This window comes from Phalacrocorax carbo, chromosome Z (assembly GCF_963921805.1).
Source record: "Phalacrocorax carbo chromosome Z, bPhaCar2.1, whole genome shotgun sequence".
Lineage (NCBI taxonomy): Eukaryota > Metazoa > Chordata > Aves > Suliformes > Phalacrocoracidae > Phalacrocorax > Phalacrocorax carbo.
In genome coordinates this window covers 41,468,637-41,489,023 of record NC_087548.1, presented here as the reverse complement: position 1 = coordinate 41,489,023, position 20,387 = coordinate 41,468,637, and the positions used below count along the sequence as shown (strand labels likewise).

General features: G+C 36.5%; 1 protein-coding gene across 2 annotated transcripts in view; it reads left to right on the top strand.

Annotated features, from left to right (window-relative positions):
- Positions 1-20,138, top strand: part of LOC104047646 (guanine nucleotide-binding protein G(q) subunit alpha) — a 137,369-nt gene extending 117,231 nt beyond the window's left edge. For both annotated transcript variants that reach the window (XM_064439328.1, XM_064439329.1), the window contains exons 6-7: positions 5,744-5,897; positions 9,495-20,138. In XM_064439328.1, the coding sequence (XP_064295398.1) occupies positions 5,744-5,897; positions 9,495-9,685 (345 nt within the window). In that variant the 3' untranslated portion in view covers positions 9,686-20,138. The remainder of the gene's footprint in view (positions 1-5,743; positions 5,898-9,494) is intronic.
- The last annotated feature ends 249 nt before the right edge of the window (positions 20,139-20,387 follow it).

The window sequence follows — 20,387 nt, the reverse complement described above, 5'->3', positions numbered from 1 at the left end:
GCCAGCTGCCTGCAAATCCAGGGAGGTCACAATGAGCTGTTGCTGCTGTCAGAGGAGGTTGCTGTGAAGGTTGGCATCACTGCTGAGAATCGCTGTCAGCTACCAAGAAAACCGTGAGCCAGCTCCAGCTGCACACTTCTGTGCATTAGTTATTCACAAGTTCCATTCTGCGGCCTTTTCCATTGAAGCTGAAAAAAAGATTTTTTTGGAAGCAATATGGTGAAGTTAGAGCTGGCTTATAAAATCAGATCTAGTGCTCGAACAAACTACTAAATACTGCCTGTTTCCCACTATTCCTGTCCTGTTTTCGAAGAGCCACACTGTCTTGCTTGGTTTGGCAAGGCTTCCTTCACATTGCATCTGACAGGTCAGGTCCCCAGTGCAGGCCTTTTTCTATATTTCTTGTAATCCTATCCCTATTCCCAGTAAAAATACTGTAACATGAAACTGTTCCTTACATAAGAAAAAGTGCATCCTGTTAACTACATGTTTTTCAGAGCAGTGAACAATTCAACAGTTTCATCCTGTCAAACATTAATTAAACTGAATAAAATATTATGGCAGTAATGTCGCATGTATGTTCAATAAAGCAAAATGGTGAGCGTGCAATGGTACGAGCTATCATTAGCAACAGAAAACTTCAGAGAATAATAAGCAGTGTTGTTGGAGAAATTACTTCTGAACAACAATAGTTTTATCTGCCAAGACATCCAGAAAAGCTGATTTGCTCTTAGACATTGGATAAACAGACAGGTGAAAGACTGCAGAAAGTTAAGCAGAGATTGATTAGTCAAAAAATCAATTGCTTCATATTTTTGGTTAATCCTCGAATCATTCTAAAGCAAAGTAGTGAAGCCATGTTAGAACATTTAATCTGTTACAGTAACTCAGAACCTATATTGCTTTATTTCTTCAAGCAGATAAAATCTACTTAAATATCTCTAGGCCATCTTTGAATTCCTGCAAAACATCTACAGAGTACACATCTGAGTGACAAAATATCAAAATGTCTGTGCGCCATCTGTAATACAACTCCCTTCCATTTCCCTCTGAAATAACTGCCAAGTGTTTATAAATGCAATTTCATGATCACATAAACTGTTAGGAAAGGCGTGGAGGGCCCAGAGCCCATATCCTGTGAAGACAGGGTGAGGGACCTGAGCTTGTTTAGTTTAGTGAAGAGGATACTAATACTTGCCAAGAAATATTTGAAGAGTTGCAAGTGTGCCATGGACCAAACTTTTTTAGGTAGATAGTGTAACAGATTGTGGCTTGGGAAGTTCAGGTTGTATATTAGGTGTAGGGGAACAGACAGGGACCGGCGACCGGAAGATTACGGGATGTGACGGAAAGATAGACTCCTCCCCATAGGAGTGGCAGGAACAGGAACCGCAAGAACTATATAAGCGTGTGATGCAGCTAAATAGACGGACATTTTGTATCCATCATATTGGTGTCTGTGCATCACTGTCCCCAGGGTGGGTAGAGCCCTGTGTCCCGGAGATATGCGGCCCAAGATAAGTTCTCCCGTAGAAGCGTACAGCTACAATTAGGAAATGTTTTTCCCTTGGGTGTTAGTGTAGCAGTGGGACAGAGAAACCAGAGAGGTACTGAAATCTCTATCTGTAGAGGCTTCTAGACTGGCGAAGGCAAAGCCATGACTGTCCCACTCCCATGTTGTCAGTGGTCCTACTTGAATGAAAGACTAAACTAGATGACCTCTAGAAATGCTTTCCAGCCAACATTTCAGAGTCAATACTCTGCTGCCATTTCAGTGGTGTTTCAGTGGAAGATGGGTGACAGTCACTGTGAGCACGTACAGCTGCTTACATTTAAATAAATTAAATATGGAGTTGTTACTCATTCATGTTGTATGGTGCTTAATGGTATCAGCAGTGCAGCAGCATTCCTGCTGATGTGTATGTACATACTCATGCTCTCTGTATTCTCTTAGATTATAATAGTAACTGCTGTCATCTAATTGTAGTGCTTTAGTCACTGGTAGACCTCGCCCTTACTCGGAAGCCATCCAGGTAGCCAGACCCTGGATGTGTATTGGATAGGAGCAGTATTGTTTTATGAAGAGTCTGATTTTGAAAATAAATTTTAAATTACTGTTTCTCATTTTATAATGATTACTTTCTGGTGAAATAAAGGCAAAATTCTTGTCCAAATATGAGCATCCCAATCTTTTAGTGCAGAGAATGTAGAAGTTTGCCTTTTGGGAAGAGCTACTTAGAAATGGAAGAGCATATGATACTTTTCTACTGCTTTTCTAACAGAACATCTGACAGCAAGATCTTGACTTAAGCCTAATGATAAGCAAAGGAGTAGCTTTGCAGAAGTATGTGCATATTTTTAGTCAGAATTGCTGAATCTAGCTTCTTTATGTGTTAATAACATAAGAAATTAATTCTTCTTCTAAAGTTAATCTTCAAAGCTTATGTTGGATATTTATCAGCTACCCCATGTAAGTTAACTGCACTTGCTCTTCATTATAACTATGCTGAGTTCTTTAGTGACAAGTTTAACAGAGAGTCCTTAAGCTCAAAATACAGATTGCAATGTTTTCCTCAGAATTCCGTGACTTTCCATTAGTATTGAAGATACAGGATTTCACCTGTGTGCTTCTTTTGCTGTGCCTTTGCCTTCTTTTAAACTTCCATACTCTTCTCTGTTAAAACAGAAACTATGGAAAGCAAACGGTTTGATTCATTATGTAGGATGGTTTCAAAAGGAGAACACAGAGGCTATTTGTTTTTTGTACTGACACATACTGATTTCAAGTTTACAGTGCTGGCTTTTGGGACAGTTCTTTAAAAGTGCTGAGAGTTTACTGTGTATTTAATGAGATCCTCTCTACCATTCCCTTAAAGATAGGGAAAGGGAAAAAGCCAGTGAGATTTTCCGTAATTCAGGCAACTGGTAAGCATTTTTATTTACTTGCTAAGGAAGGGCTCAGTTATGAAAAAACCTGCCTGAAAGTGGGAGTTATAAGGACCGAACAGAAGAGATAGACCCTTCAGGTTTTCTTATGTTACAGCTACACAGCAAGAGAAGGTACAACTACGGCCAATATACAGTATCTGTCTTCTCTTTAGGGCATGTTAAGTACTTTGTTTCCTTAAGCTTTGATAGTATCGTCCATACTATAAGTGCAGTCTGTGGCACTAAGAAGAGGCAGAAAACAGTAAAAAAGCCCAACCGGAGTGTGAAGTTACATTGTTTATTGAGTAGGTTTTTTTGCCTCCTCTGAGTTCCCTTGAGTTTTCAGCTGAGATATTATTATTAGGTCTATGCGTAATAAAGTTAAACAGAACTGGGGAAAAAAACCAAAACCCAGAGTTAAAATTCAGTTACGGACTTTGGATTTCCTTGGATTGATCTTTAGATGTCAAAATTATGATGTTAATGTGACATATGACTGCAGTAACAGCCCTGCAATTTATGATGCTGTCAGATACAACTGACATTCTTCATTCAGAGGATCCCTGTGGACAATACAAATATTAAAATAAGCAAGATCTGTAGGAAGAGGCTATAATTTTATTAGACCAGCTCAAACGATCAGAGAAAACAGACAAACTCGTGAACAATTCTTTCATGACGTTGTATCTAAGACGAAGGTTTTCTTCCAGTGAAATAGCATTGACCGTAGCAATCACTTAGTAATATATACATAATATTACATATGTCCTTCAGTGAACTGAAATCTTAATTAATATCTTTGCAAGGCTTTGCAAGACACTTGTTAAAAAGACGAATAATACAAAATCTTCATTGAATTCCTCGAATTGACTGATCTGTCCTTTTAAAGTTCTAGCACTGCTATCTTATTACATACATCTTTTGTCAAGGCATATTTGTCTGTACAGCACTGCTTTCCTGGAGGAAGGGTCATAATTTTTCCAAACAATTTATTTATTTTGTCTTTGAAATTCTGTGTTATGTGTATGGAAAAAATCAGCATTATAGATTAAACTATTGTGGCCCTCTTGAAGGGTTTTGGTGAAAAGCAGGAACGCTTACTCTAGATAAGTAATTTCTTTGTGTTTTCGGTGCGTTTTTTGTACTGAGAAGTTTCCAAAGGCTTATCAATTCACTATGAAAGAACACTGCTAATTGAGTCATGACACTGTTTCATCTTCTGAGTGTCATGTTAGACGATACTGAGTTTTAATGAGTTTAGGTAAATATTTACAATTTAAACAGTAGTTTCTAAGTTTACATCGCCTTCTCTTTTTCATCAACAGTCAAGGTGAAAACTATCCTGTGTAGTTTTCTGTAAGGCCTTGTTTAGAGAAGAGGTCTGTATAGAATGTTGAGAAGAAAACATGGTCTGATTAACAATTAGCCTAAGGCCTTAGGTTTTATGCTCAGCTCTGTTGACATTTCAATTTTTCTCCTTTCTGAATGAAATCCTAGCACCATTGAAATCAATGTGAGTCATAAGAACTGACTGCAAGAAAGCAAAGGTTTGACTCCTCTGCATTAGTTTATCAGTTTCTAAATTCAGCTATTTAGTTTCACCCACCACTCCAGCGTGAATTTTATAAATTACTTGAAGATTCTGTGGTGACATAACAGACCAAATCACCAACTTCTACAATATGGAGTTTTTGTTTGTTGTTTGTTTTCAAAGTTCCTATTCTTTGTGCTTATGTTGGTTTCTTTAAAATGCAAGGTAATGCAAGTAAAGATACACTTACTGCAAAATGTCTGAGCTGACAGATTGTTGTATGGCTCAGCAGCAGCAGAATGTGCAGGAATCACTTCCTTGCCGTTGTTGTCTGGAGCCCCATTTGGAGGTGAAACATTTTTTTTAAGGGGCTGCAGCTTTAATAATAATAACAATAATAATAACAACAACAATAACAATTACAATAAATTAATTTAATAGTTATAGAAAGAGTAAGTTAATTGATATCTTTGTAATTCACAACTGTTCTGTTAATCACATTATGTCAGTTCTTCAGAACTGTATGAAATCATAACAATTTTACAGTGACAGAAAAGTGTTACAAATAGAACTGTAGGCTTCACTTATATTTCAACTACAATGAAAAGTGGTTTTCAGCAGCAGTTAAGCAATTAAAAGCTAACCCAATGATATTAGGAACATTCAGCGATTTACGGATTTTTACTAATTTATGTCATAAGCCTTTGGTGTTGACAAAATGTTCTCAGGTTCCAAATTTACTTGTAACAATCTTAAAGCTGATCTCTTTCTAAGAATTACCTAACTCTCCATTTAAAGTCTGGGAAAGGGCTATAAAATAAATAATGTTCTTAAATCGTGGACTGGTTATTATGGCTTGTTGTAGTATACTTAACCCCTACCCTGAATCACATGCATTTCAATACCCAGCAGTTTGTTGGCTGGTCATAACTGTGCATACTCAGACCTTACAAATGTACCTGTTTCAGATTTCATGTTCATGACCTGTGTTTTAAATGCACTTGACCAGTTGAATTTGCAAAAGCAAAGTGCCTGCATATTTAATTAACTGCTTACTTATTGATTGTAGTTTAATTACTTGAACCTTACATACTCATAGGAAGGAGAAAAATGTGAAATTATTGATTGTAATTTAATTACTTGAACCTTACATACTCATAGGAAGGTGAAAAAGGTGAAATGGGTCCATTTACCAAATAAAGTGAAATTGCATGAATTTAATTAGAAAAAAAAATTAAAATATTTTCATCACCACCAAAATTCTGCTCTCTTTTTTTACTCCAGAATCGAATGGAAGAAAGCAAAGCACTCTTTAGGACAATTATCACATATCCATGGTTCCAGAACTCTTCAGTCATTCTGTTCTTAAATAAAAAAGATCTCTTAGAGGAGAAAATTATGTACTCCCATCTAGTTGATTATTTTCCAGAGTATGACGGTAAGTATAATGACATTAGCGCTCATGCTCTATTTACGCTGCAGTAATGACAAATTATAATAGCCTTGTCCAAATGCTAGACAGATAGATCCTGTGATATATTTTACTCTTAAAAAAAAGTGCTTCGCAATTTTTAATCGTTCACATTTTTAAAATATGAACTCTTGTAGGATTTTTTTAAACTGCTAGGATTTCATTTTATACTGTAATTGTGGTTAGGGTGACAGAACCTTTCATGGCAAATTGTTGACTTTTAGAAGAGTATTGTCATATTAGCAGTGAACCACATTCTGTCTTTTTTCGTAAGTTGGGGTGAGGATTTAAACTGAAGTATGAAAGCTAAAAAGAAATAAAAATGCATTCCTTACTTTTACACATTGTCTTCCATACTCCTTTTTTTTGAGGTTTGGTTTTGTGTAAGGTTGAATAATCTGTCTGTGGCACTCAGAGAAGCTAGTACCACTCCTTCCACCCTTTTATTTTACCTCTTTTTTCGTTTGTTTTAATTTTACATTATTTATGTGAAGCTTAATGTCCTGTCCATAAAAAGATTGTGTGGATTGTACAGCTGTTTCTACTAAAACTGTACTTTCAGAAAGTTCTCCTGAGGTAAAAAGCTAACTATATTGAGGTAACTGAGTGGAGGCCTTGGCAATAGAGAAAAATCAAGCTCATATAATAAGAGGTCTAAAGAACTAAATGTTCCTATTTTTAAAAAAATCAGTTTTGTCCCACCAGGGAGCAAATAGCAAATTTGAAAGCTGAATAAAAGATTCAATCTCTCATGTTCAAATATGGAGAGTAATAATAGGAAAAATTTACATTTTGTTTCCTGTTTAAGGGGAAGGAAACAGTGAACAGCTGGCAGCATCAGACCATATTGTTTATGAGTCAGTGTAAGTTTAGTTTCATAGTGCTATGCAGAAGAGAACTGGCAGTTGAATAGAAATATGCTCATTCTTTCGCATTTACTTTGTATGACATTTCCCTAGGTGACATCCTGAAGGTGAGAAGACTATACAGTCTGCTCTGTTCTCACCACTCAAGTGACAATAAAGCCTGTGTTAAATGCTTGTCCAGAAAAAACAGACAAAACTTAACCATGAGTTTCTCCTGTTTCTTCTGTCCTTTGCCATTGGTGAGGCAAAAAAGTCTAATGAACTGGTAGGGCTGTTGGAGCCAAGACCTGGAAGTCTTCAAGAGTTTTTATTTCTTAATTCTGCAGATCTTGCTGTACTTAACTCCACAGACAAGGTTATGGCTTGATTTGATTTCTTCTGGTGGCAGGGTGTGTCTGTGGCTTGCAGAGGTCACCATGTGGTCTCTTCTTTCACCCAATGTGGGACATGGGGATGTGGGAGGTGGTAAGATTTGAGGAAGGGAACAGAATTAGGTATTTTTCAGCTGGATCAGTTCTCCCATCCATTCTTCTGCAAAAGGGAGAAAGTAGCATAGGGGTGAGACCTGCTAGCCAGGATGGCAAATTGGACTGATTTAATTAAGCTAAGCAGTTATTCTGCACAGTGTATTGTTGCAGCATTGGAAGGGGGACTGAGACATGCTCAGGGGTCAGAGTATCGTGTGAAGATATCCTTGCATGGCTAGTGCTAGAAGACTCACTCGCAGACCGGAATGAAGAGCTGGGAGAAGGAGGAAGGACAAAACCAAAAATGGGCCATAGTTGGGAAGAAAAGAAGAGAAAAATACTGATGTAGTATATAGATCTTAAATGCATCATGTAGATACATTCTTCAAAAATGGCTGATTAGGGAGCAGTGAACAAGAAACCGACTGATTTATATGGCAGTTCTTTTCCAAGTCTCCATATTATTTAGATCACAACGACTCTGCAGTCTAAATTTAACATTGACTCATTCAGTTTTCTTCTAAATTCTTGAGGTCATAAACATTCTTTCTAACCTCAATTTTCCATTCTTGAACTTCAGTCAAATGAAACTTTAAATTATGTGATAGTCAGTAGAGGTGTGATTAGCTAAGTGGATTTGGATACAGGCTTTGAATAGTGCAGTGCTCTTTGAATAGAGCACTTTGTCTACCTACTATAACGTTGTTTAACAAAATTCTAGGAAGTTGTTTAAAGCAGTAAGTGGTTTATTTTGAAGCAATCATTGACTTTGAAAGTCTAAGAGTTTTCTTAACAAATACTGCAAATTTATTCATGGTAGTGTGAGACTTACTGTTGCTGGTGTTCCTATAGAGTCTGGGTGACCAAGCCAAAGGCTAGACCCTGTTGTGTTTTAGAAGCTGTTGAACAGTCCTCTGTCCTGCATCAGAGAGCTTATGAACTGTTTACATCCCTAAATCTCAGGAAATGTGTAACCTGTATATGTGTTTGTACGTACATATATGTTCATGTGCATACATGCATACCTTGCAGAATCTATTCCCCCTCCACATTGATTTGCAGCACACCAGAAAGTATGTGATTTCTCTCACATGTATTCCCTACCTAAATTTTATGGAGTTATCCAAGTTAGAAATGTTAGCAATTGTAAGCTTGAGGTATTAAATATAAGGTTTATTTTCCAATTGTTGAAAAATACGTGGGCATGGGCTAACACCCAAAGTACAGATTTCATAACTACCAGAGGACAGAGCTACATGTAACAGCTTAGAGCTGGTATTTATATTGCCATGTAACAAGACCAAGACTAATGAAGAGAACAGGAGGAGTAGGCAGCACAGAAAATATGTGTTCTGTAGAAACCCACATTCCAGAAACAGGAGAGCAAGGGAATAACGGCCTTTGGAAATGGCACTGGAGTAATGGTACAAAATTCAACAGCTTGTGGCTAATGTTCTTGCTTCTGCACCGCGCTTTCGGCTGTGAAAATGAATGAATCCTTGCTGTTCCAGGCTGGAAGTCATTACTTTACCTTCTGTCTTCTGTAAAGCTGAACATGTGGTTTGGCTACATAGACTCTGCATCCTTCTGAGAATTACAACCTTAATTTAGATCCAATAGGATCATGATCGTACATAGCTGAGATAATAAGTGATTTGTTAGAACTTGGGCCTTTTGTAATCGAACAGCTTCAGCTGGAGAACATGTGTATTTATTATCACTAAAGTAAACTAAGTTTTATTGGTGACAGTATCAGACCAGTTCAGCATATAACTTCATTATGTTACCTATTAAAAGCCTCATAAAACTACTAAATGTTGCAGTGCTAAAAGAACTTAAATGTAATTTAAATATAGTAGGTGTAGACTGAACATTCACCAATTCTATTAACATTTTTAAAGATTTATTAGTATAGCTAATTTTTCATTTTTCATTCCATGCAGTTACAAATCACCTGTTTTAAACATCATCTTACTGAAAAAAAGAGGATAGTCAGCAGGAAAAGAGCAGTTTTGACATGATATCTCTGACTTGATGAACTTCTTAAATTTCCTTCCACCTTTATTTTTCATAGCTCGTACCAGGAAGAAAGTAGCCAGTATATGGTACTGTTGATAAGTAAGAAGTTCCCTGTCTTTTATGTGAGGACCACAGACTGACCCTCTCTTGTTTTCTGTTAAAGACATTTGAATATTGGATTGCCTTTAAGAAAACTAACTTTCTCTTCTCAGGACCACAGCGGGATGCACAAGCAGCACGAGAGTTCATCCTGAAGATGTTTGTAGACCTGAATCCAGACAGTGACAAAATTATCTACTCCCACTTCACATGTGCTACAGACACAGAGAATATCCGCTTTGTCTTTGCTGCTGTCAAGGACACAATCCTACAGTTAAACCTGAAGGAGTACAACCTGGTCTAACTGTGCCTAGGAGGCCCTCCAAAACCATCTTTGTGTGATTAAAGATATACAAGAGGGACTGTATTATCTGTGAAAACAATTTGCATAATACTAATTTATTGCCGGCCTGGACTCTGTGAATGTCCACAGAGTTTGTAGTTAATATTATGATTTTATTTAAACTATATGGAGGAAAATCAAAAGATGCTGAAGTACATTCACAGCACATTTCCTCATTTTTTAGGCAAAACCTTGTGACTCAATGTGTTTTAAATTCTCAGTCTTACATTTACAAAAGATAGCAGTGTTTTGCTGTTGAAGCAAAATCAAGCTGGTTTCCTCTTACCCTGACCTTTTCTCTCTCCATCCTTCCCCTCCTCCTGTATCTTTTACAAGGTACAATGGCCTTTTTTTTTCCCAGTTACATTCCTGGGTAAAATATTATCTGTTGAGTGGTTTGGTCAGGAAAATACTATCATCAGAACTTAAGTCATCAGTCATTCTGATTTTACAGTATGTACTTACTCTGAAGGATCAAAAGTATTGATACTGTGATTTTTAAATTCTTGATATGGGTGTCTTCATTCTGTCTTCACTTTTGGGACTAGAATATTGGGATTGCAAAATAGAATTACAGTTGTCTAAGGATATTAAATATAACCGTTATTTTCACAGTTCAGAAAGGTGCACAGAAGACAGTAATGAAATAACCAGGACACGGCCTAGGATGTACATGGAATATGTTAGAATCTCTTTTTAATTGCCATGTGCCATTTTTTTTTCTCTCTTCTTTTATTCACAAATGCCAAATAGAAATGTCATAGACACTACATCTTCCCCAGTGGCTACAGCCTGAAATAGTGTTGGGTTTTTTTTCAGTTGTGTGGGGCTTTTTCTTAAGTTAGAGCTTTTTTAAATGTTCTTTTTCCACACTAGAAAAATTATTTTTATTGTATAAAATAAATGTTGCCAAATTTGGCTTTTTATAAAAACCAATGCTCTTGAAACATAAGATAGTGATTGAAATGCCAAACTGATGGGTTGGGAACTGACCTAACTGAGTCAACTGCCAAATGATGAACAAACAGTTTCAGCTTATGTGTTCCCTTTTTTAGAAAGTGTTCCATTTTCTAATGCCAAAACCAACAGTGTAAGTGAATATGCTACGAGGTGCACCATGCACACACATGTGGTCTACTAATTTAAAGACAGTTTAAATCTCTCCTTATGTCACATATGGCATGACATTGTTTTCTGTAATAATATTAAGGCACCTTTAGTTGTATAACATGAAACTTGATGAGAGATCACGTTCAGGAACCTTTCTTTATAAGGTTGCTTGTTAACTGATTCACCGACATTTGATAGGCTTTCATGCAAAATAGCCTCTTTCAGTGTTCTTTAGAAGATTGATTCATGTAAATGAAATAGTGAGAAAGTCATTCTTGAAATCCAAATGTGCAATTTTTTAACAACATAAATGCAGCACACATTGATGAGCCTTTATTCTGCAGCTTAGGTTGAAAGGTGTTTTTTGACCAGGTGCATGATTGCTAGCAAGCTACAGACAACTCAAGAGTTCAGACATGTAATTGGATTGATTTTATGCAATGCGAAGTAGCACTAGAGTGCACTTAAGTCAGAAATTGCTGCCTCATAGCAGCGGATGGGAGGTGGTAAAAAATAATGGTTTATTAGTTGATTACCAAAGTTAACAATAAAAACTAATGAGACGTTTTTCATCCTTAACCCTCCCAACTCCAAAACAACAATAATAAGAACAGTTGCTATTTTTTGCTCCCTCTTAAAACACCTTGTAATTTAAAACTGGTTGTAGGTATAGTGCAATTATGAATGCTATAATCATTGTACATACATCTATATATATATATATGGCAGCATCCATATTGGCTTTGTAATCATTAATTTTTGGCAAATTGAATGTGCTGTATTGATATGTATCTATGTAATTGTATTGTATGTCTTATAGCTAATTCACATTTTAAATAATGTTATTTTATTTACTTTTTTAAGAGAGAAGAATGTAAATTTCGTCAGTTTATTTCTGACTAGGGATTTGTTGTTGTTTTTTTATTTACAAAACAAAAACAATTACTATAGTACAGAGCGGTACTAGCATCGTGCTGTATAAAATCATTTGCACATTCCTGAGTAGAAGTAAATTGGAGACACCCAGACAGAGACCATTCAAAACAATGCTTAAATCTTGTCAGGGCTTTATACAGGTGTAGAAACCAGTCTTAGAAGAATTTATGCTGTTATATCTAGGATTGGAACATAAGCTTTTAAATACAAATTTAAGTTATATTTGGCAGATTCACATTAGATTACTTTTACTTTTCTAATACCTTTATTAGAAAAGTAAATTTAGAGATATTTCAAACCATTGTACATAAGTACGAATGGGTATATGCTGTTGCCCTAAAAATACCACGAAAAATACAGAACATCAGATCAATCAGTCAGTCTTTCAGAAACTGCAGAAACCTGAGATATAACAACAACAACCAAAAAGTCACTATTGTTAATGATTTTAAAGAGTTAAAGCATTTTATTTAATACAGCTAAAGCAGGTATATATATGTTATAAAAAGTGACACTGACATTCTGAATAGGGGATCAGAGCAGTGGCTCTTACAGCATTACAAAGTTGGTCCTGATCTTGCTATAAATGCAGCAGAGCTTCTGTTTTCACAGTTCCACTCTTCATATATCCTTCTTTTAACTTGGGAATACATGGCCCAGGCTGGATTCAGTGCTATGAATGGAACTGTAGCCAAAAAAGAAAAAAAAAAGAAAAAAAAAAAAAAAAAGAGAGAGACACTGGTGTCTAACAAAGGTTTGGGTTTCTTTGGGTTTTTTTTTTATTATTATTATTTTTCATTATGGGATATTGGGTGGGGAGAAGGAAATGTGGTTCTGAGTTTTGTATAAAAACAAAACAGAAGTTTACTCATGCTTTATAGTATATTGTGATTGCAAAAGTTTTCAAGTGTATGTGCCACTGGGCTAATTCTGGTATAATTTAGGTAAGTTGAACCTGTGGCAATGTTTAGATCAATTGAGCATGTTCTGAGAAAAAAATATATATTCAGCATGCCAAGGCAAGCTTTACATGAATCACCTAACACAGCATTGCAGTGTGACAGTTTACAAAAACATTTCCTTTTTAAATGACACAGCTGTTCCCACTTGCAGTATATTCCATTGTGGTGTTGCTGTTGCTGTTGTTTTAATTGGTGGTTTCTACTATGCCTTATAGTGCTTGGGTCCAGAAGTTTGTGCCTCTAACATGAAGCTGAAGGCAAAAACATCAAGACAGAAACCCTTTTAACTTTGCCAAAATTATGTGATTTCTTTGAATGTCATAAATGGGGGAGGAGGGAAGGAAAACGTCTTGGGAACCTGTGTATTCTAGATGTTCACTAGCACAAGAAAGCTGTAATACATGTTTTACAGAAATCTTAAACTTGCCTTTTTCACAGATTAACTGGCACTGTCCTTACGTATCTAGGATGATGCAGCTATAAGGGCAGTTTACTTTTTATAATTCAGACTCTTTTGATTGTCAAGGTGTATGGACTGTAATTTTTAATCATACTGCCACATGGTTGTGAATCACTTTTTTAAGTTTGAAAGTGGAGAAGAGTCTTTTTATGCTGGATATCAGTCAGAACTGACTGTATGATTTGCAAAAACTCAATGGGGGGAAAAGGGCTGCATACAAAGACACTGCTAGACTCCCAGCCTTCGTTTGTAAGGTGCAGAAGACTTTCAGATTGCTCAACCTCATGACCCTTCCCTTGTTACACATTCTTCACAAAAGAATGAAGTATTAGGAGAAAACAAAGACATGTTAACCCACACGAGAAAATAAAATTTACCCAATTAATTTATTATATGTGCTGCTGTTCTTGGAGCTCTGTGCATGGTTATCCTGCAGACTATTACATTAGTGAACTCATTTTAATATGCACAACATATTAACAAGGCCTACAGATGACCTACCTCTAGCTAAGAGACCAGTAAAGTAAATATGTTTTGGAGAGACCGTCCTAAGTTAGGAAATTAAAATGTCCTGGAGTAGGTAATTAATTACGGTATTTTAGAAATTCGCACTTTTGTAAATACGGTCCCTCTTTTGACATAAACCATAAATTCTAAAATTTAGTATGCATCAACTAAAGCCATCTGTCCCTGTCCAGTTTCTTAGTTTAGTAGATACCTTGCAAAACCATACATCTAGTCTGAGAAGAGGAGCTACTGGTATTTCCTCTTTTTTGGCTTTTTGTTACCCATAACATTTTAAGTTTTATCAATCAAACCAGAAACATTTCTACTTAGTTGACAATACATTGAGGGTCAATATTTAGCTAGTAAAACAGATTTTACTGTAAGTTTCACTCAAGCTTTTTCACAGTAGGAATTCGCAGTGTTGAATTCCTTTCACAAAGGAGTTCTCTGTTCCTTTGAATAGAGGGAGATTTTGACAATGGAGTGAAAAATACAAAGCCAGATCAATCTTACTGTAGATCTGTTGGTTTGCGTTTTTTCCCTCAAAATACAGTCTAAGCTGAAGTCTGTTGCTGGATTCCTCATTTACCATGCTGCAGGAAATCCTTATTTGACTTTTTTTTTTTTTTGCCCGGGGGGGGGGGGGAGTGGTCAGATACATTTTTAAACTTGCAGTATTTAAAAATAAAGATCATATTTGCTGTTCTTAAAGTGTCATTTAAATGCATGTATTGTGTGTTGTTTGAGGGACAGAAATAGTTTTTTTGGAAAACTAATATTGTACAGTTACTGCCTCTCAAAAAATGTTGCTGGTTAAAAATACAATATTTTTGGCCAAAACTTCGTACTATAGTATCTTCATTCCTTGAAATTTAGCCTTTCTGAAATATTATTTGGGCTTAGTGTTCTCCCAAAATTATTCTTATTATGATAAATGCAGGATAGGTGTATTATTCCATTATTACTTTTTAATTATATGCTCTGTCCTTAATGGCTATATATTAAAATTTCTAGACTATTACAGCCAGAATGTTCAAAACATTTAAGGTTTGTTACAGTGCAGGCAGTCATTTGACAGTATTATTAAATGGGTTTTTTTTGTTTGTGTACAATGGAAACTCAGAAGCATGGGGGGAAAGAAATAATAGCCTATATCTTGTTAGCAGAGTTTCAGAATTTGTAGATGGTGAGGTGAATTTCGTAAGCATTTTGGCTGATGGCACTAGTACCGCAAGAGCAGACTGAACTTTTTGTTCGCCTATGTGGTGATAGGAAGAACGGAAAGATGCTTTCGTGTTGCTTTTCAGGAGTCTGGCTCATATCTGATCAACACTCAGTGGATCTCAAATCTTCATTACTGAAGAAATAGAACTTCAGGCCAGTTGCAAAAATGAGTTTGTTCTCTATTTTGTAATTACAACAGCTTAAGTGATTCTTGGAGTCCAAACAGTTTACCCAAGCACGGATTTGAGCAAATGGTTCCTCATTTTTCTTTCCTGTTGCAGAATGTAAGGGAGAGGGATCAATGGGGAAGGATTTATTTTAGCTTTGTGTCAGTGAAGTTAATGTCAACAAAAGTACAGTGTAAGTGATGATATTTAGATACGTGAAATAGATGTAGAAACTGTACCTGTGTGATAAATTGTGCATAGTTGTGATAAAACCTTACATCACATACTATGATCATATCACCTGATTGCCAACAGCTTTGTAGGATACTGTCCCAAACAGCTAGGAGTTCCAGAGTATTCATAGACCATGACAAAATACACAGTTGTGAGCTCCTCAGGAACACATCTGGTATCAGTATCTGTTATCAAGACAGCTGATGCCCTCTCACAGCTCATTGCTACCAAAAGAAACCACCGTCCAAGACCTCCTCAGTTCCCGGCTCTCTGATGCGTGGGGTTTTCCTTCTCCCTTATGTCAGCCGTGCCACTTGGCCAGCCAATAATCTGGGTGAAAAATCCCACTCATTTTTGCTCTTCTTCCTTGGCTGATTTTGTAGTCTAGTTTTCAGGGGTTTCAGCCAATTTGGCTGATCAACGGTTCAGACAAGTGCTAAGCTGACTAAATGGAAGAGGTAGGTAGAATTGTGTGGCCAGCAGTCTTAGGGGAAAAAGGAGTAACATTCCCCTCCTTTTAAAACCTAGTCCTGAACAGTGTGTAGTACCTAAAAACCTTCATTTTATGCACTTCATGGGCTACTAACCATTCTGGCTTGGAACAATTGCTCTTTTCACTTTGAAAGGTCTTTACTGCATTTTTATCCTGGAAAAAAAAAAATAGATGGGACAAGAAAAACACTTTTCTGCTCCCCTTGAAGAGTAACAAGTTTGTGTACATATGGACTAAACCTAATTGTAGTCATACTGAAGCCAACAAGTCAAACTTGGTATTAGGGATGGAAAAATATAAGAATTGGGCTTTGATTTGTCTCATGGAAAAAGTAGGGGGAAAAAATTGCCATAATTCATGTTCATTTCCAGTAATATAGTTTAAAGAAAAAGAAATGGTTTCCACCTTAAGGTATTTAAAATGCCTTGTCACTGTACATGACATTCAAGATTTACTATGTCCTTGTCCAAGGCACTCCTTCCTTCTCCATTCACACTTGTCTATCATAGTGATTAATTGCTTCCTGACATCTGAAGAAAATATTTCCGCAGTACTGCTTTATGTATGTACACTCTGGAATACTTTCTGATCCATGTGAATTAAATGTAAATTGGTCTGCTAAAATTGAACAATTGATGAGGGGTAGTACAGCTGAAGAAGACCACGCTTTTTCCTTATTTCATATTCCCCCTGCCATCTTGTTCTGATTATTCTCCTGTATCTTTCCTTTATCCTGTTTGCCATAAAGAGAACGTTGCTTGACATACCAGATTCAGTTCTGGTAATGGTTACAGAATTTATTATACTGGCTAAATTAAAGACAAACTGTGAAAAAGAATAGCTTCAGAGAGTTCCAGTAGTCGGGCAGATCCAATTAGCCTTGTGGACAGGCATTTCAGAAAACAAAACACTAATGCTGTAGCTGTAATACAGTCAACTCAAGGATATAGTGGGCCAAAATACCCATTTTAACATGTCGTTTCACATTGTCAGTAGAGAACTGTGTTTGCCAAGGTGTTACTGAAAATTTGCTTTTTTTCCTACAGTCCTGTATGAGGTGGTTAATGCTATGATCAGACTGGCACTCAACTGATGAGATGCATTAATTCGACAATAAGTTCGAATGTATTCTTGCAGAGATCAGTTATTACATAAGGTTACTTTATATGATGCTACAAAAAAAGATGCATGCAGTAAACATTTAAGATTGCACTTTTATACATTTATTATGAAGAGGAATCACTCTCTCCCTAAAAATAAAATTCCATTTATCTCAAGATGAAGTATCTGGAGTCTTAACAACTGTCAGTCAACTGTAAACCCTAGTGTGATTATTGTATACTAGAGATTAATCAATTTTTTTATCACATGCTGTAGAATATTTATTCTAAATGCTGATTTTTGGAAAGGCAGAACAATATTTTGTATCAATATCTTGATTGCTACTTTTCTCAGCATGTCTTAGGAGATCCTTCTGAGTTACTCATAAGACCCGATTTCTTTTAGCTCAAGAAATTGACTGCAGTGTAAAATCTGTGATGACGGTTTTTCTTCAAGTACTTTAGAACTTCACTGTTCTGACTTCACTGAAGTTAAGCAACCCAAGTGTAATTGAGAGGCAAAAGGCCACATATAAACATAATCGGCTACTTCCCTTGCATAATAATATTTTAACACACAAATCAATAACATCACTATAATTTAGCTGGTGGAGCTATTCCTCTTGAATTACAACAGGCTGTTGCGGTGCTAAGAAGAAATCGGTTTTCCTCATTCTTCACCAGATGTCAGAAGTGTTCAAATGATGTCATGGCTAGTATTTGTAAAAACAGCTTAATTGATTTTCAGTGTTATTTAATACAGTCTATAAATTGTTTGCATCTCTTGTAGGAAAGTATAGAAATGGTGGCACAGGTGGAAGATTTCTGTAGTTATGGATTAAACAGTTGTCTTCTGATAAATACATTCATACATGCTGATTTAATTTCTGCTAATATGAAACAAAAGTTACTCCTCTGAAGATAGCAAAATGTAATTCTCAATTTAAAACCAGTGTAAAGCTCTAGAGGGTGAATATAGAACTCTACCTAGATGATGGTGTTAGAGTGTGTAAAAGAGCACAACAAATTTTGTAAGCAGAGAAGAGCTTAAGTAAATGGGAGAAACCGTTTTTGAATCATTTAGGTGAGTGCTGACTTGTTCAAGTGTAGTAAGAAAATAAAAACTGAGTATGAGATACTTTGTTAGCACATCTCTGAAAGAACCATTTAAACATTTGTCACAAAAACTATGAAGTAATGCAGATGATGACTTCTTTCTCCCTTACTCTGGTGTTCAACAGTTGAATAACACATACTACGCAGAGCACTCAAAATGAGTGACACCTCCAAAGCACAGCAGAGGGGAATAGTGTAATCCTGCAAGGCATGGAAGGCTAACCTTACATCCCCAATCAAGCAAGTGAAACTGTTTTCACTAGTTGACCTGCAAAATAGGCATAATTCAATTATTTGGTATGCCTCAGTGTTAGAAAATGTTATTGTGACCTCAGTAGCCTAGTGGATGATCTTTTTAATTCCTCACCCATCAGTCATTCTAATGGTAATATGAAAGAACGGTTGGCTTACACTAAGCTACAAAAAACAAGGTGAATTCCTCTTCCCAACTCTCCGGTCCTTAATGTCCTGACTTGCTGTCCTAAAAGAGCCACAGGTATGACCTTTATTTGGTCTTCTATTGCACAGCAAGCAAAAAGAGAGGTCTCTGCCACCAGAAATTAATGAAATGGCAGACAAGTTGAGCTGCTGCAGACTTCCATTTTCTGCAATCTATTCATACTACTTCAGTCTTTGCTTTCAATAATTCTGTGCCCCATACATTTAAGTAGAAGGAAAATAGATTCGCTTGTCTGCCTGGAGGTCTTTGATTAAGAATTTGACTCCACTGATATCTATGAAAAAGCAAGCTGCTTCTCAGAGGAGGCTTCTGGTAGAGATCACCTGAAATTTCCCAACATGTACTTGCTAGTTTAAGTTCTGTAAGTAAAAGAGATTGAAGCATTAGTGTAAAGAAAGCATGCATTTCCACCACTGACTCAGGCCGACAGGGCATTATTTAAAATGCTTATGGTTACATGGAAATTCCCATATGGTCACTGCTGCCACCATGACCTGCTGTGCCCCCTGTGAACCCAGGTCCCAAAGGATGGGAATTTTAACAGAAAGTCTTGGCATCTGATGTTTCTGCATTCAGAGAGCAGTTCTGCTGTTCCTTTAGTGGAACAGAATTTCTCTATTGGGGTGATACCTTATTCACTTTCTGGGTTTTTTTTTTTCCCCTCTCCCTCTCTCTCATTTTTATTGAAAAAAAAAAACCCAAAAACTTCCAAGGGAACCAAGAAGGCTAATGACATACTACACACACACTCCAGACAATGGTTTTCAGTAGTCTTGTTTAGGCCCACAAGAGACCAACATGTTTATGAAGATGATCACTGGCTATTGATTTTGAGCCTGTAATTACAACATTAAGCCTGTACCGTCTGGTGGGATTCAATATGTAGATACCCCTTGTTCTTTAGGGAAATGCCTTTACTGATACTGTAAAAGGTGGTTTTAAGTTTAGGATTTCTCAAATGGCCAGAAAAGAAGTAATTGGTGGTAGATGGCCATTAACAGCATACTGAGATCTGCAGTGAGAACAAGCAGGAGACCAGACTGTGAAGTATCCACACACTGAGATTACTGATGCAGGAGGAGGGGACTTACTTTCTGTGGAAAAGTAGTTCAGTAACTACTTACACTTAGGCCAAAAGCACACTGAGAAAACAGGAATGTGGAAGTCATCATACCACTTAATGAAAATTCTTTGAAAATACAAAAAGGTAAAATCTGAGGCATTTTGCCAAGACTTTGAGGCTCTCATTAAAGAAGACACAATTTCTGAATGTATCTGACCAACCATATACCGCTTAGCTATAAATGCAGGAGCTGTGAAGCTTAGGAAATGGCATGTATAAATAGAGACATAAAGAACTTAACACAAGGCCAATGCCAGGACACACAATTTTATATCTTTCATCACAGACAGGTACACTTTTATTTGTCTATACGTACATATAAATTTCTATTGGCATAGCAAGCATATCAGGCACTTTATGATGTCCAAGAGAGCCAAACTTTTACAGACGATGCTAACCTACTTAAAGAATCTCCAGAAATATATTGTAAGACCATTGTAATTGCATAGATTTTAATGAAAACTAGAAGTCATGTTTTGTTTGATTTTTTTTCTTTGAATTAAACTTGTGTTTTCTACAAGAGCCTGAGTTTCTTGGTATCTTATGTCTAAGTACAGCAATTGGTGTTCTAGTGGCTGAAGGGTATTAGGTGTTCACAGACTGCAACGATGATAAAATCTGGGATGCTAAAGTAGTGTGTGGTCAAGAGATCAGAAGTACCTTGTAAATATTTGGAAACAGAAATAGTTGGAACATAGCTATTTCCCAACTCTTTTTGTTAATTTCATCATTTGGACCTCATAATTCAGAATTTTAAAAGTTTCCTATGTC